At 37.5% G+C, this 14,053-nt stretch overlaps 1 protein-coding gene across 3 annotated transcripts in view; it reads left to right on the top strand.

Annotated features, from left to right (window-relative positions):
* Positions 1-558: 558 nt before the first annotated feature.
* LOC114662380 (fibroblast growth factor 13) overlaps positions 559-14,053 on the top strand; it is a 400,003-nt gene continuing 386,508 nt past the window's right edge. Inside the window, exons 1-2 of one of the 3 annotated variants that reach the window (XM_028815804.2) lie at positions 559-764; positions 5,218-5,401. In XM_028815804.2, the coding sequence (XP_028671637.1) occupies positions 5,353-5,401 (49 nt within the window). In that variant the 5' untranslated portion in view covers positions 559-764; positions 5,218-5,352. Of the gene's footprint in view, positions 765-4,405; positions 4,800-5,217; positions 5,402-14,053 lie in introns of those variants that run through there. The other 2 variants (XM_028815805.2, XM_051935233.1) reach the window with 2 other exon arrangements.

Genomic DNA, 14,053 nt, shown 5'->3' with positions numbered 1-14,053 from the left:
CATCCTCTTAACCGGCTGAAATCAAGGGAGACACACATGCTCAACTGTATTTTGCTAGGAGCTGAGTCTACTTACTGATGAAACTGAAACTTTGTAACAACTCCGCGGTAACAAAACACTAAACGAAAAAGATAAAGCAGCGCGCTTAAAGAAATGTGACGATTTGAACTGGCATGAGTGCGACATCTGCCCCTTATTTCAGAAACGCCGGTATATTACCATTTTAGCGACACGCAGCCTTCACTAAAATCCTGTAGAGCCTGGGCTTCTTTCCTTTTTCAGGTTGTTGTAGTTGGATATGCGGATTGAAGACAGTAAACTGATATACACACAGCTGTCTGCAGCACTTAGGGGGCGTCTTGGAGGAGTCTTCAGAGTGCAAAGAAAGTTTGAAAGGCTTCCAGTTTCCCCTAAAAATAGCAGCCTATAGATCCCGTGACCCGCAACTGCTTTTTTTCAGCTGATGGGCCTGTAAAACTAAAAAAAACAATCACTCTCTCATTATTACTCTTCTTAGTATGTCAACCACAAAGCAGTTATCCCGCGATGCATTTTTATGCCAATAACTCTAGTTGGGTCTGACTGCGAAGCCACCGCATTGGTCGCTGTGCAGGAATGGGTTACACAAGAAGCGAGGATTTCATATACATATTTGCGTGCCTTTAAATTAGAGCAAGAAGTGGATTTCATGTCGGAGTTTTGAGAACAGTTTATTCGTTAATAGTTGCCGCCGCGCAAACAGACACCGAATGTCTGCATTTAAGGTAGGTATAATGAGGTGCGCTGTTCCTTGGCGAATGTCTTAACTGCATATTCCAGCAGCGCAGAGCTTTCTTTCTTTCTTTCTTTCTTTCTTTCTTTCTTTCTTTCTTTCTTTCTTTCTTTCTGTATGATCGACTGTGCTAGAAAACCCGCACGGTAAACTTCTGGGTCTTTGCCATTTGTGTGTTTCACCAGAAATTGATAAACTGCGCAGTCTTCACTGGAATTATGCCTTTAAACAGCGTGCTGCTCGGACTTTCTGTCCCTCCGTATTTACATACCGTTTTTGACATAACAATTTGTGGCTATTGGTATGCATTTTGGGATTGTGGAATAGTTCAAAGTTAACCAATAAGTACAAAACGTGTCCAGAACTGCTGGATAGCCTCCGGCCACCCATGCCTGAAATGGCTAAGCTGGTTTGAGAATCTTATGTTAAAGGCTTGCGTTTCTCCTTCATCCTTTGAGCTAAGTGGTTCAAGTTGACAAATGTGTATATATTGCATCAGTGGTGATGCAGTAATCAGGGAAAATGGCTCAAAGATGACGAGCGCAATGTAGCGGCGTTTGATTTATTATCTCACAAATACACTTACTTTTTAGGAAAATTAGGAAGTTTTTCAGTATTGTTATTTTTAATGTAGCCAGCAAAATATAAAACTAGGAAACTATTTTAAAGATCTGAATGTGGGGCACAAAAGATTGATGTAATTTTATTTATAATATCGCATTATATATTGCTCGCTAATGAAAGACAAAGTGAATCAGCTAGAAAACAGCTTCAAAATCAGATCAATTCGTTACATGTTATATTATTGTAGGTTCGCGTGAGGAGGTACAAATCTCTGGGATTGGAGTCGATCGCGGAGAGCGCCTTAGAACAGGTCATTTTCTTTTTTTTTTGCATTTATCCCCAATACAATATTTAATGAAAGAACAATCTCACATGCTTTAAAATGGAACACGGCAGTAGTATTTTCTTCTATTATCACGATATATATTGTTAAGCTACTTGCTTAATAGGTTAGTTCGCAGTAGAATGTGCAGAAGCGAATTAACACATTGCTGGTTAACGTGCACAACTCAGAAGCTCAGTTTATTGATTAACTGAGATGTCAGAATGAAAGAAGCAGATAAAGGCTGTCCAGATAATCGAATTGCATATGGGGGTGGGGGGTTCTGGGATCTTAACATCTAGAATATAACTAAAGGCAAAAAGAAAAATAAACCCGCCGGAGTGCCTAGACGCATGCACAGTTTCTTTAAATTAAATCAGATAATAGGAAATAACAGTTAATGGCGTTTATTGACGCCAAACAATACTTGTATGTTTTATTCTGATTATCTCGTCATAACTTGATAGTGAACTGTCCATACAAAGAGATCGTTAGATACGCAAGTTCATCTAATGCCGTTATCTTCATGAGAGGCGCTGTTAACATTTTAGCTGCAACACAAAGGTTATGGCTTTCAGGTGCAACTTTCTTAGCGGTTATAATGTATCCGGCAATTGTGTTTCTTTGTATAAGATTTGTTTTCTGTCTGTGTACGCATGCATGATCTGTCCTCACAGCCTGTTAGAATTAGCACATTGTCATACATTTCTAAAATGATTTATAAAATGGAGAGCTTTCTGTGTGGAGTTCTTATGTGTGCCTTGTAGTGATGTAGACCCCAAATTTACCCACAACTTAAGCTCATGCGGTGAGACTGGTTAGAAAATTACATTGCTTAGATATGAATGAGAGCTCCCAATCATGGTTTGCCATCCGGTCCAGGTTTGGGACATAACAGGAAAGCCTCCTGCTTTGCACATTAGGAGAAAGACCCTTTCGAAAATGGACGAACTTCAAATATTAATTAAGCTATTACACCAGCACCGCCTTTCTTCCGTTCACGTTGACTTTCGCGTCATAGAAAAAAGTTATTTGCCATATCTATTTGCAACGTAATATACCCATAAACCAGTAATGTGACCTTAAACAAGTATACCCCTGAAATAATTAGCTTGCTAAGTCCTTAATAGTAACCAGATAATTTATAACTAACTAAATACATATATACACGGACTTACATCTAACTCTTTTGGAAAGGCCTTTGGATGTAGGACTATTATGTATGACTATTCTGGACTCCATTGCCGGTCCGTTAAAGTTAATATGGAATGTGCATGTGTTATCCATGTAATAGGGCTTTTTCCTCACATTCCACAAATACGCTTTAAATTAAACAATCTAAATTGTACCACGGTAAGTGACCCTGTATGCGTGTGAGTGTGTCCAGTAATTATAGACTGCTGTCCCATGTAAGGTTGTTTGCTTTGCGACTGGTTGTATTGGGAATACAGGGTGACTCCCAGTCTACATCGTATATGGAATAAGCAGGTTCGGAAAATGAAATACACGTCTGAATAGGAAAGTGTATAGAAACGTATACAGACTGTTATAAATGTAACACTGTAGGCATTGCTAATCAATAATATGTTCATTCTAGTCACGTTCTGAAGGCAGTACAAATTAAGAAGAAGTAATGAATGTTTTGAAGTCTACATGGAACTCGGAAGCAGCAGCTCCATCCACTGCACCACCCAAATACAGTAAAAGGGACTTCAGCTGATTTTTATTGTTGTGAAGTCTAACAGCCAATGGTATTTAGTTTTATATAATAAATATTCACTCATTTTTTTATTCGAACCTGATTAATCGATACGGGCATGCGGGACAGAGCTTGCGGTATATATAAAACATGAAATTGTTCTACAAATGTAAAACTTTTGCGTTTTTTTGTTAATGATTTAAACATAGTAACTAATTAAAACAGCTAATATTTATACATGTACAGTACATGTGCATTGTTTAAGAGCACTCTTCCGCTAAAAAAGCCATAATGTCTGCATCCTTCTGAGCTTTCTGTTTCGTGTGATGCAATTAATTAGAATATTGATTTTTGTAATGGTTGGACGAATTATCATACCGCATAAAGATAATCGATTCAGTATTGTCCACGTTTATTTTGACTTACTGCTTTTGTGTTTTTGTTTTCTATTGTAATTCCTTTATTCAGAGTAAATACAGGTCTCCTGCATTTAAAAGAGGAGTACATTTATGCGATTTCCTGCATTCATTTTTGTGATACTTCGGAAAATCTCAAATCGCTTCACCCTCTAAAACCTCAAATCGGATTTTTAGTAATAAGGAATAACTTAAAACAATGACACTGGAAAAGAAGCAATAGTTAGCCTATGTGAAATTTCTTAGATGATATTTGGTATGTCCGTGTATCTCATGCCAAATGCCGGATATTGAACAGATTAAGTTTGTTAGATCTCAGATTCACTTTAGAAAAATAACATTCCAAACCATCCATCAAGTACAGCTTGCCACCTTTACAGTAAAATAATCCAATTATGTTTTTGGCCTTTCTTTTTTAGTTGCATAATGAAGATTGCACCCCTGTAAAAACGATCTTTTACATTGTATCTTCTAGTCCAGTAATAATAACTCAAAACTGAGATTCTTAATTATTTAATTACAGTTCAATTAAATCATTAAAGAGCGGGTTACAATAAAGTTGTGGACTGGAGCCACTGGAGCTGAGGCGAATGAGGAGAGAGAGAAGAACGTCAGAAAGTGCCTGTCTGCTTGCCCGCCTGGATCCTGTTGAATCTGCCATGCGAGCTTTCGCTCGCTATTATGCTAGAGTACGAAATCATTTTAACGCGTTACAATCGAGGCATGCAGACTGGACGCTGGAGAAACGGGCTTCCGAAGATGTGTCGTTCGTGATATCCTCATTGTATTTCTAGAAGGAGGTCCCCTCGAGGTTATTTTCATTAGATTTCTATTCCTGTCAGTCGGGTCTGACGTCGGAGGGCTCGCGCTGGGAGCCCCCTTTTTTCTAGCCTCTTTTTTTTTTTTACTCCTATAGTAAGCGCTGTTTTTATGCACGATCAGAGATGACTTTTTTTAAATAATGTTGTACTAAACTAAAATATCAATATATTGCTCACCGAGGCTTTGTGGAAAGGAAGCGACAAGGTAAGCAGAATATTAAGAAAATGAACAGATTTTGTCCGATTACAATGGCGAATTTCTTCCAAGCGCAATGTGCAGTGAGCATCTTAAAATAAGAAGACCCAGAGGCAGTAAGCAACATCTCTTTTCAAAGTGCGAAATGATCAGACAGAAGCTGTGCATGATCACGGTTCAATGTTCATAAGTGCATGCCTGTCATATCTTTCTGTATCTTAACAAGGAGCACTTACACAGCTGTTGATATTATACATGTTTAACATAAGACTGTTTCAGGGGAAAGGAAATTATGAGACTTTACGTACATTTTTAATCATTTATAGCGTCTGATACGACATATAATGTGATTTTATAATGAATACACTAGAATGAATGTGCACTTTACTTCAAATACCAATTCTTGTTTTCTTCTTTCTTTTTGTAGGACATCTTGTCTTAAGATTTTCTTACAGTAATTGGAGTTTTTTTTCACAAGTTATTGGATTGGGTTTTTATTTTAACGCAAAGAGAGGATTTTACTTTGATTTTACTTGGGAATTATAAATCCAAACTGGGATCTATGAGCGGAAAAGTGATCAAGCCTAAAGAAGAGAAGGATGCTTCCAAGGGTGAGCGGCGAACCTTGTCATTCAGATTTATTTGTTTATTTATTTATTTAATCATTTTTAAAGAAACAGTATCTCTGTTTCGTCTTTGTCTGGCTCTTTATGAACCCATCGTATACAGAATCCATTTATATACGTACATTATTTGACTGTATCATGCAAGTGCGATCTTTTTTCAATAGCACCCAGTACCGTGGACAGAGATGTGCACCGTAGGTAGGCTGAAACGAATAGTGTCTACTGGAGTACATCCTTAAGAAAACGTACCGCAAGCATCCTTTTTGGGTTGTATGACATAAATATATAGCAGACGACGCACACAATGCTTTCTTTGTAGTGAATCATGAAATTGAGATACTGTTGCTTTAAAGTAAAACATATACAACACTGATGTCACTGTTACCTTGTTGAAACGTGTTTACTTTAATTCTATTCTATTGTTTAGCGTCTTCCTTGTGTTCCGTCTACAATACGGTAGGTGTGTAAAATGATTTGCGATTTTAGGTTACGTCCAGGGAAAAGGTGCTAGGCTTGCACTCCCCATTTTTTCATTTTTTTCCCAGTTTTCCCCCCTTTTTATCCTTTTGAGGGGGGTGGGGGGTATTTCGAGTTACTCGCTCAAAGGCTTCTGCATTACCGTGGACTGCCGCGTGCTGCCCGAGGATGTAAACTGGGTAACAGTTGCTATGGAAACAGATGGAGGGGAGGGGGTGGGGTGGAGCTGTGTTATAATTTACTCTTGCATTAGCTTGTGCGATCCCAGCACCACTGCCTTGCCATGCAGGGACCATTATTTTAACGCGTATGGCTCTTTTGAAATTGTACTTACGGACAGCTTCCGCACGCACACAGAAAAACTGTATCTTCAAAAGAAAATTACAGGATCAAAGAGTGCTGTAGTTTATACATGCATCATCATAAATCAATGGATCCCTTAGAGTGACTACAACATGACCAGTTCTGACGTCTTACGCGTATATATGCGCATCATAATTTCTGATGTAATGGCTAGGGCCTTTGGGGGCATGCTACTTTGTTCCTTTCATTCTTTTTTGTGTGCCTTACACTGTATTTTTTACTGATTAAATTAAATTAATTGTATCAATTGTATATGTCATATTGTACAATTTATATATTTATTCTTTACAAATACAATTTATAATTTTTATACTGCATGCCCAATTCTCATTTGTGTATATATTTCTGTTTTTGCAATTTACACATACATCTCATCTGGCCAACATATGCTTGCAGTACTTACACTAATACCTTACATGAGCACATAATTTATTCTTAAATCTCACAATAGTAGCCAGTCATGTAGATGCTTTAGTAAGCATCACCAAAATCTTATCATAGTGATCAGACTCTCTCAGAAATGGCAAAAAGGTATGTCACAACAATCAGAAATGTTTTACATTTATTTATCCTTCTCTATGTTAATTACAAGATTGTTATTTAAAAATAAATGAGAAGAAAGCTTATTTGGTGTTCATTTTATAGCAAAGGCATGGGAATCACTTTCAAAATGAGGATTTGCCATGTCTGCATTGTGTTGGGAAATTTTTTAATGTAGTAATATTATGATATGTATTATACTGCCATTCATTTCAAACCATACTCTACATGATGCCTTTCCATAAACAGTTTAACAGTTATTTAATGTAGAGAAAAGCCAAGCAAAATGACACCTTTTATTGGCTAACTAGAAAGATTACAATATGCAAGCTTTCGAGGCAACTCAGGCCCCTTCTTCAGGCAAGATGTAATCATCTTGCCTGAAGAAGGGGCCTGAGTTGCCTCGAAAGCTTGCATATTGTAATCTTTCTAGTTAGCCAATAAAAGGTGTCATTTTGCTTGGCTTTTCTCTACATTCATAATGGCTAACACGGTACAACACCCTAGTACAACAGTTATTTAAAAAAGTGTTTACTTACTGTATACAGTACAACCAATGCTGCCCTCTTTAATGGACCTGTGATGGCATTTTTCATATTCATGGGGTTCTTAAAAGATAGACAAGATACACAAGAACACATAATGAGACTCTAACTGTTCTTGATTGATTCTCCTGTATATTGTTCTGCTTATCAAAAAATGCTAGATATTATGAACAAGATGCATTTGGACATTAATACAAGAGTACTTTTCCAAAACAATCTAATTTATTTTTTAAGAATAAAAGGTAATTATATTCAAACTTCAATAATTTTTCGAATCAGATCATAGAGAAAATTAATGTTATGTCAAGTTTCTGTACAGAATTCTTTGCTAGCCAGACTTAAATTGCTTTTGGACTGAGAATCCAAATCAGTTTGATTTAAATTATTGCCAAGAACTTCAGCATGTTTGTTAAAGATTTGTGATATTTCACCATTTAATCACTTATATATTTTGGTTTATTATGTACCATATTTACTCTTTGCAAAAAGGAGAGATTTCTTTCCATTTCAATTTGTCTTGCCAGATGTTTTCTTTACTGATCTGATATATGTGCATATGTATTATTTACTGTTGGAACACTTTATCTAATTTTTTACTTGTAATTAAATTAATAATATGCCCGTGCACACATATACATGTACTGGTATTGAATTTAATAGTTGAGGCCTTCCATATACAGTATAATCAATATGTGTCATATAACCCCAGGGCGCATCTCAGACAGATTATTATATTAACTGAATGTGCTGAATGTAAGTGTATAGTGGAAATTAAAACATAAGGCGTTGATATCATGTTTGCCCAAAGGTATGTAGATTATATTGAAAGCATTATCATTTTCTTCTTTAATTTCAAATTCTTTGTTTCATGTGGTTTAAACGATGAACACTATAACTTGATTTTTTTTATCTTAGCTGAATAAAATAACCGTTCGACTTTCTTTTAAATGTAGGTTTAGGAATAGAAAAGGAATATTACTAAATAATGTTATGTTTGCTTAAACCACCAGATAACTAATAGTCAATTAGGAGAGACTTTATAGTATACATTGATATGCTACAGTACATAAATTATGTAGCGATAGATAGATAGATAGATAGATAGATAGATAGATAGATAGATAGATAGATAGATAGATAGAGGTAATACTTTATTTGTCCATGGGGGAAATTTAATAAATAAACAAACAAATAAATAAATAATATAATGGCCTCCCTCTCAAATACAAACCAGAATGACTAAAGATAACAAGAGCAGTCATAGCCACAGTAAGGCTTTATAAAGGCATATTTCTGTAGGTACAGTATAAAGTAACCTCAGTAGTGTTTCTTCGCTGAATAATTCTTTGGCTGAAAGTACTTAGTGTTAGTATGTCACAGAGAGGATGTACAGTATTGTTTATAATGGCATTCAGTTTTGTCATTATTCTCTCCTTCACTACTACCTCCAGGGGCTCCATACTGCATCCCATAAGTCACCACGACTTCTTAAGTTAGCTTTTTGATTTGGTGGCCCTCTCTTGAAATGATGTTACTGGCTCAGCACATAACAACATAGAAATTCACACAGGCCATCACAGAGTTGTAGGACTTATAAAGGTTGTCACAACCCACATTGAAAGAGTGCAGTCCCCTAAGAAAAAAGATATATTTCTACCCTTTTTATGTCTGGTATCTCCTCTGTTTTATGACACCAGGTCAGTCTGTCATTGATGTTTACCTCCAAGTACCTGTAGGAGTGCATCATGTCTACATCCACTCCCTGAATAGTGACTGGACATATGTAGAGGCTCTTTGATGCTGCAAAAGTCAATAACCAGCACCTTGGTTTTACCGATGTTAAGATGCAGATAATTCTATTTGCACCAAGAAACAAAGGTTCTATACTCTATCTCATCCCTCCACCTTGCCAATACATCACATTAGTGTAGAATCAGTGGAGAATTTCTGCAAGTGACATGACCAGGTGTTTAGTCCATGCTGTACACAGTAAAGAGAAAAGGAAGGAGACAGGACTGTTTCTTGTGGTGCTCCACTGTTGCTCACATCCATATCCAAGACACATTCCTTAAGCCTCACAAATTGCAGTCTTCCTGACAAATAGTCTGTTATTCAAGATGCCATAGGCTCATCCATCTGTATATCCCTTAGCATATTCCCTAACGGGGATGGCAGAATGGTACTGAAGGCACTGGAGAAATAACAAAACATAATTCTTTACGGTGCTGCCAGGTTTGCCCAGGTGCGAGTAAGAATTGTGGGAGAGACAGCTGAATGCTTCTTCCACTCCAGTCTTTGTCTGATAGCTACAGACAAACAGCAGGGGTTTCTGGTGGTTTTTCAGAAGAGGGATCAAATAATCCAGGACCAGCCTCTCAAAGGTCTTCATGATGTGAGACGTAAGTGCTACTACTCTGTAGTCATTAGGTAAAGAAGCTTTTGCCTTGTTTGGAACTGGAATAATGCAGGACATTTTCCATAACAGCTCCACTTTTTGCAGCCTTAGTGACTGAACAGGTGACAGAGGACACCACAAAGTTGGTCAGCACAGGCCTTAAGAACTCGACTCCATCAAGTCCCATGGCTCTCCTGTATGCAGCCTCCTCAGTTGTCTCCTTTTTATGTCATCAGTTGTAGACAGTCCATATTGATGGTCAGAGTTGGAATCATCACTAGCCAAACCAGCTCTAGTAGTTGCTGAAGTACAGTACTGGGGATGGTATGGAGGGAATGGTCAATGGAGGAAGGTGATAGTGGTGAATAAAGGGAAGGTCTATTTAAAATTGATTCAGCGTGTTTGATTTGTCCACATTTCATTCTAGCACCTGAGCCCTGGATTGTTTGAGCCCTGTAATTATGCCAAGTTCATTCCTATAAAATTCTGAGTGAGTTTGTTTTCTATTTATGTTATTTAAGCTTAATTTCCTTCACTCAGCTTTTAGAAAAGACTCACAAAGCATCCAATTGTTTGTATTTCCATACTATACCATGCTTCTTTTTGTTGATAAATAAGTGAATCAAAGTTTGGAGACAATACTAAAGTACACACACTGTTAAGAATGACATTAATTTCTTAAATACACTTGAAGATCTAAATGACAAGTTCATGTTAGTTTTTTCAGTATTATTTGAGCTGAATTATAATTCATTACAATGTCATCATAGGCTAGGCAATTACTGTTTCTCTAGAAAATAACCAGATACTTTCTTTAGTTAAAGCTTGCTACATTAAAATAAGAGAAAATGTGATTGGTTATGATTAAACAAGATCTTTCTACTGAACATAGATACAACAAGAGGTAAAATATCTTAAATTAGAAATAAAGCTTAAAACTATAGCCATGTGTTAATTAAAAATGGATCTTCCCAAACATTTTGGATTTGATCATATTTAAACAGTAAAAGTAATTTCTACATATTAATAAAAAAAAAACAACTTTTGCATCTTCGGTTTAATGGAAACATACAAGCATGAGCTGCAGACTAAATGTTTCAAAATTACATTGCATGAGAATAGTATAGTATATACAGTAGTTCAGTGGTTTCTGAATCATCTTTTCAAGGGCTGTTTCTCTGTTTTAGGATACATAACTATTAATGTTACTTTGTCACATTAATGGATTACATGTTTTAAAACGGTGCTCTTCTATTTTGGCTTTTTGCTACAGTATAAACATCAAGACCCAGCAGAAAATTTTAAATGATTTTAAACATATGAAGGGAACAATGAGGGGACACATAAAGTACTACACAGCAGGCAAAACATACATTAGTGTAGAATGATGACACAGTGGTTACTGCTGCTGCCTCACGTATCCAGATTTCTGGGTTCACATTTTGTACCTGGTCATTGTCTGAAAGGACTTTGCACATTTTCCCAAGTCTAAATGGGGGTTTTCTCCAGGTGCCCTTGGTTTCCTTTCATATTTCAAAATCAGTATGTTAGGTTGAGGGTTTTTCCAGACTGGTAGTGTGTGTGTGTGTGTGTGTGTGTGTGTGTGTGTGTGTGTGTGACAAGACTTTGCAGTCACCTGGCACCATGTCTGGTGTTGATCTTTGCCTTGTGCCTGGAGCAGCTTGGCTTAGCCTAATGTAAACCTGAATTGAATTAAGCAGGTTTGAAAAGGGTGTATTGTAATAAATCCCATTGACTCAATTATTGTTCTTATACAAGTTTCCCAATCCTCTTTAATACATGGCACGGCTGGTGTAACTGCTCATCAATATGCTCTTTCTAACACTCCCACTCTCTGCAAATATTCTGGCCACACTGCATCCCTCTCAAAAATCACTTAGGGTCTCTCTTCACTGGACTGACATTGAGCAGTACTTTATATTGTCTTGTTTGGTCCAAGTGTTTCTTATATGACTCCTTTTAGGAGCAGTCCCAAAATCTCAGGGCTGACAAGGCTCCAGGTCTTCACTATGTCTTTGACTAGTATGCAAGGTTACATAGATAGATAGATAGATAGATAGATAGATAGATAGATAGATAGATAGATAGATAGATAGATAGATAGATAGATAGATAGATAGATAGATAGATAGATACTTTGTTAATCCCAAGGGGAAATTCACATACTCCAGCAGCAACATACTAATAAAGAGAATATTAAATTAAAGAGTGATAACAATGCAGGTATACAGACAGACAATAACTTTGAATAATGTTAATATTTAACTAAGCCCCCCAACCCCCCCAACCCCCCGGGTGGTATTGAAGTTGCATAGTGTGGGGGAGGAACGATCTCCTTAGTCTGTCAGTGGAGCAGGACAGTTACAGCAGTCTGTCGCTGAAGCTGCTCCTCTGTCTGGAGATGATACTGTTCAGTGGATGCAGTGGATTCTCCATGATTGACAGGAGCCTGCTCAGTGGCCGTCGCTCTGCCACAGATGTCAAACTGTCCAGCTCCATGCCAACAATAGAGCCTGCCTTCTTCACCAGTTTGTCCAGGTGTGAGGTGTCTTTCTTCTTAATGCTGCCTCCCCAGCACATCACCGCGTAGAAGAGGGCGCTCGCCACAACCGTCTGATAGAACATCTGTAGCATCTTATTGCAGATGTTGAAGGATGCCAGCCTTCTAAGGAAGTATAGTCGGCTCTGTCCTTTCTTACACAGAGCATCAATATTGGCAGTCCAGTCCAATTTATCATCCAGCTGCACTCCCAGGTATTTATAGGTCTGCACCCTCTGCACACAGTCACCTCTGATGATCACGGGGTCCCTGAGGGGCCTGGGCCTCCTAAAATCCACCACCAGCTCCTTGGTTTTGCTGGTGTTCAGGTGTAGGTGGTTTGAGTCGCACCATTTAACAAAGTCCTTGATGAGGTTCCTATACTCCTCCTCCTGCCCACTCCTGATGCAGCCCACAATAGCAGTGTCGTCAGCGAACTTTTGCACGTGGCAGGACTCCGAGTTGTATTGGAAGTCCGATGTATTTAGGCTGAACAGGACCGGAGAAAGTACAGTCCAGTCCCCTGCAGCGCTCCTGTGTTGCTGACCACAATGTCAGACCTGCAGTTCCTGAGACACACATACTGAGGTCTGTCTGTAAGATAGTCCACGATCCATGCTACCAGGTATGAATCTACTCCCATCTCTGTCAGCTTGTCCCTAAGGAGTAGAGGTTGGATGGTGTTGAAGGCGCTAGAGAAGTCCAGAAACATAATTCTTACAGCACCACTGCCTCTGTCCAAGTGGGAGAGGGATCGGTGTAGCATGTAGATGATGGCATCCTCCGCTCCCACCTTCTCCTGGTATGTGAACTGCAGAGGGTCAAGGGAGTGACAGACCTGTGGCCTCAGGTGGATGAGAATAGCTTCATGGGGAGCTATTTAGTTCCTTTCTTATACCACAATACTGTGAGGAGCCCAAACTATACTTTTTGGTTACTTCTTCTAATTCATGCTGACTGGAGGAATTTTTCTGTCATTAGCATGGTAAAGTTCCACAAATCAGTAACCAAATGGAACATGGGATTCAGTGCACCTGCTGAATGGAAAATACAATGCAGCTGTTACACAATTATATATTTGATAGTAACACAATGTGCTTGTATTGTATTGCAAATTGATTTTCTTGAAAATGCCACAATTTGCATTATACTGTAGGTTTTGATGCCCAATCCTATAATGTTATGCCATTTTACCGCTTTGAATCTTTTTAGTGTAATTGCATGAGATACATTTTTCAGAGATTTTATAATTACAGAATTGCAGAAAGTAATAATAAATTGCATAATACAAGTCTTTCTTAAATATCTGAATCTTGCAGTATTTAGTCACTTAAAGGAAAATTATCTTTAAGAGGCTCACTTTGAATAAACAAAAGCTGCCTTAAAAGACATAATTAATCTTTTATAATAAGAGCTTGATTCATATTGTTCACTTTTCTAGGGTTGGTAAGATTAGTAGTTATATACAGTATATATATATATATATATATATATATATATATATATATATATATATATATATATATATATATATATATATATATATATATATACTCCTGTTTTAAAAAATACCTGGGTATGTGTGGACTAGACTTTAGACTGACCATAAAATCCTTACACTAAGATAATCTCAATCAACTAATGTTCTCACATGAATGTTTTATTCCTCCTTACTACAAATAAACTGCTCAAAAAATTAAAGAAACACTTTTTAATCAGAGTATAGCATCAAGTCAATGAAACTTCTGGGCTATTGA

This window comes from Erpetoichthys calabaricus, chromosome 12, assembly GCF_900747795.2.
Source record: "Erpetoichthys calabaricus chromosome 12, fErpCal1.3, whole genome shotgun sequence".
NCBI classification, from domain to species: domain Eukaryota; kingdom Metazoa; phylum Chordata; class Cladistia; order Polypteriformes; family Polypteridae; genus Erpetoichthys; species Erpetoichthys calabaricus.
The sequence above is the reverse complement of the archived record's forward strand: the minus strand, read 5'-3'. Positions and strand labels throughout refer to the sequence as shown.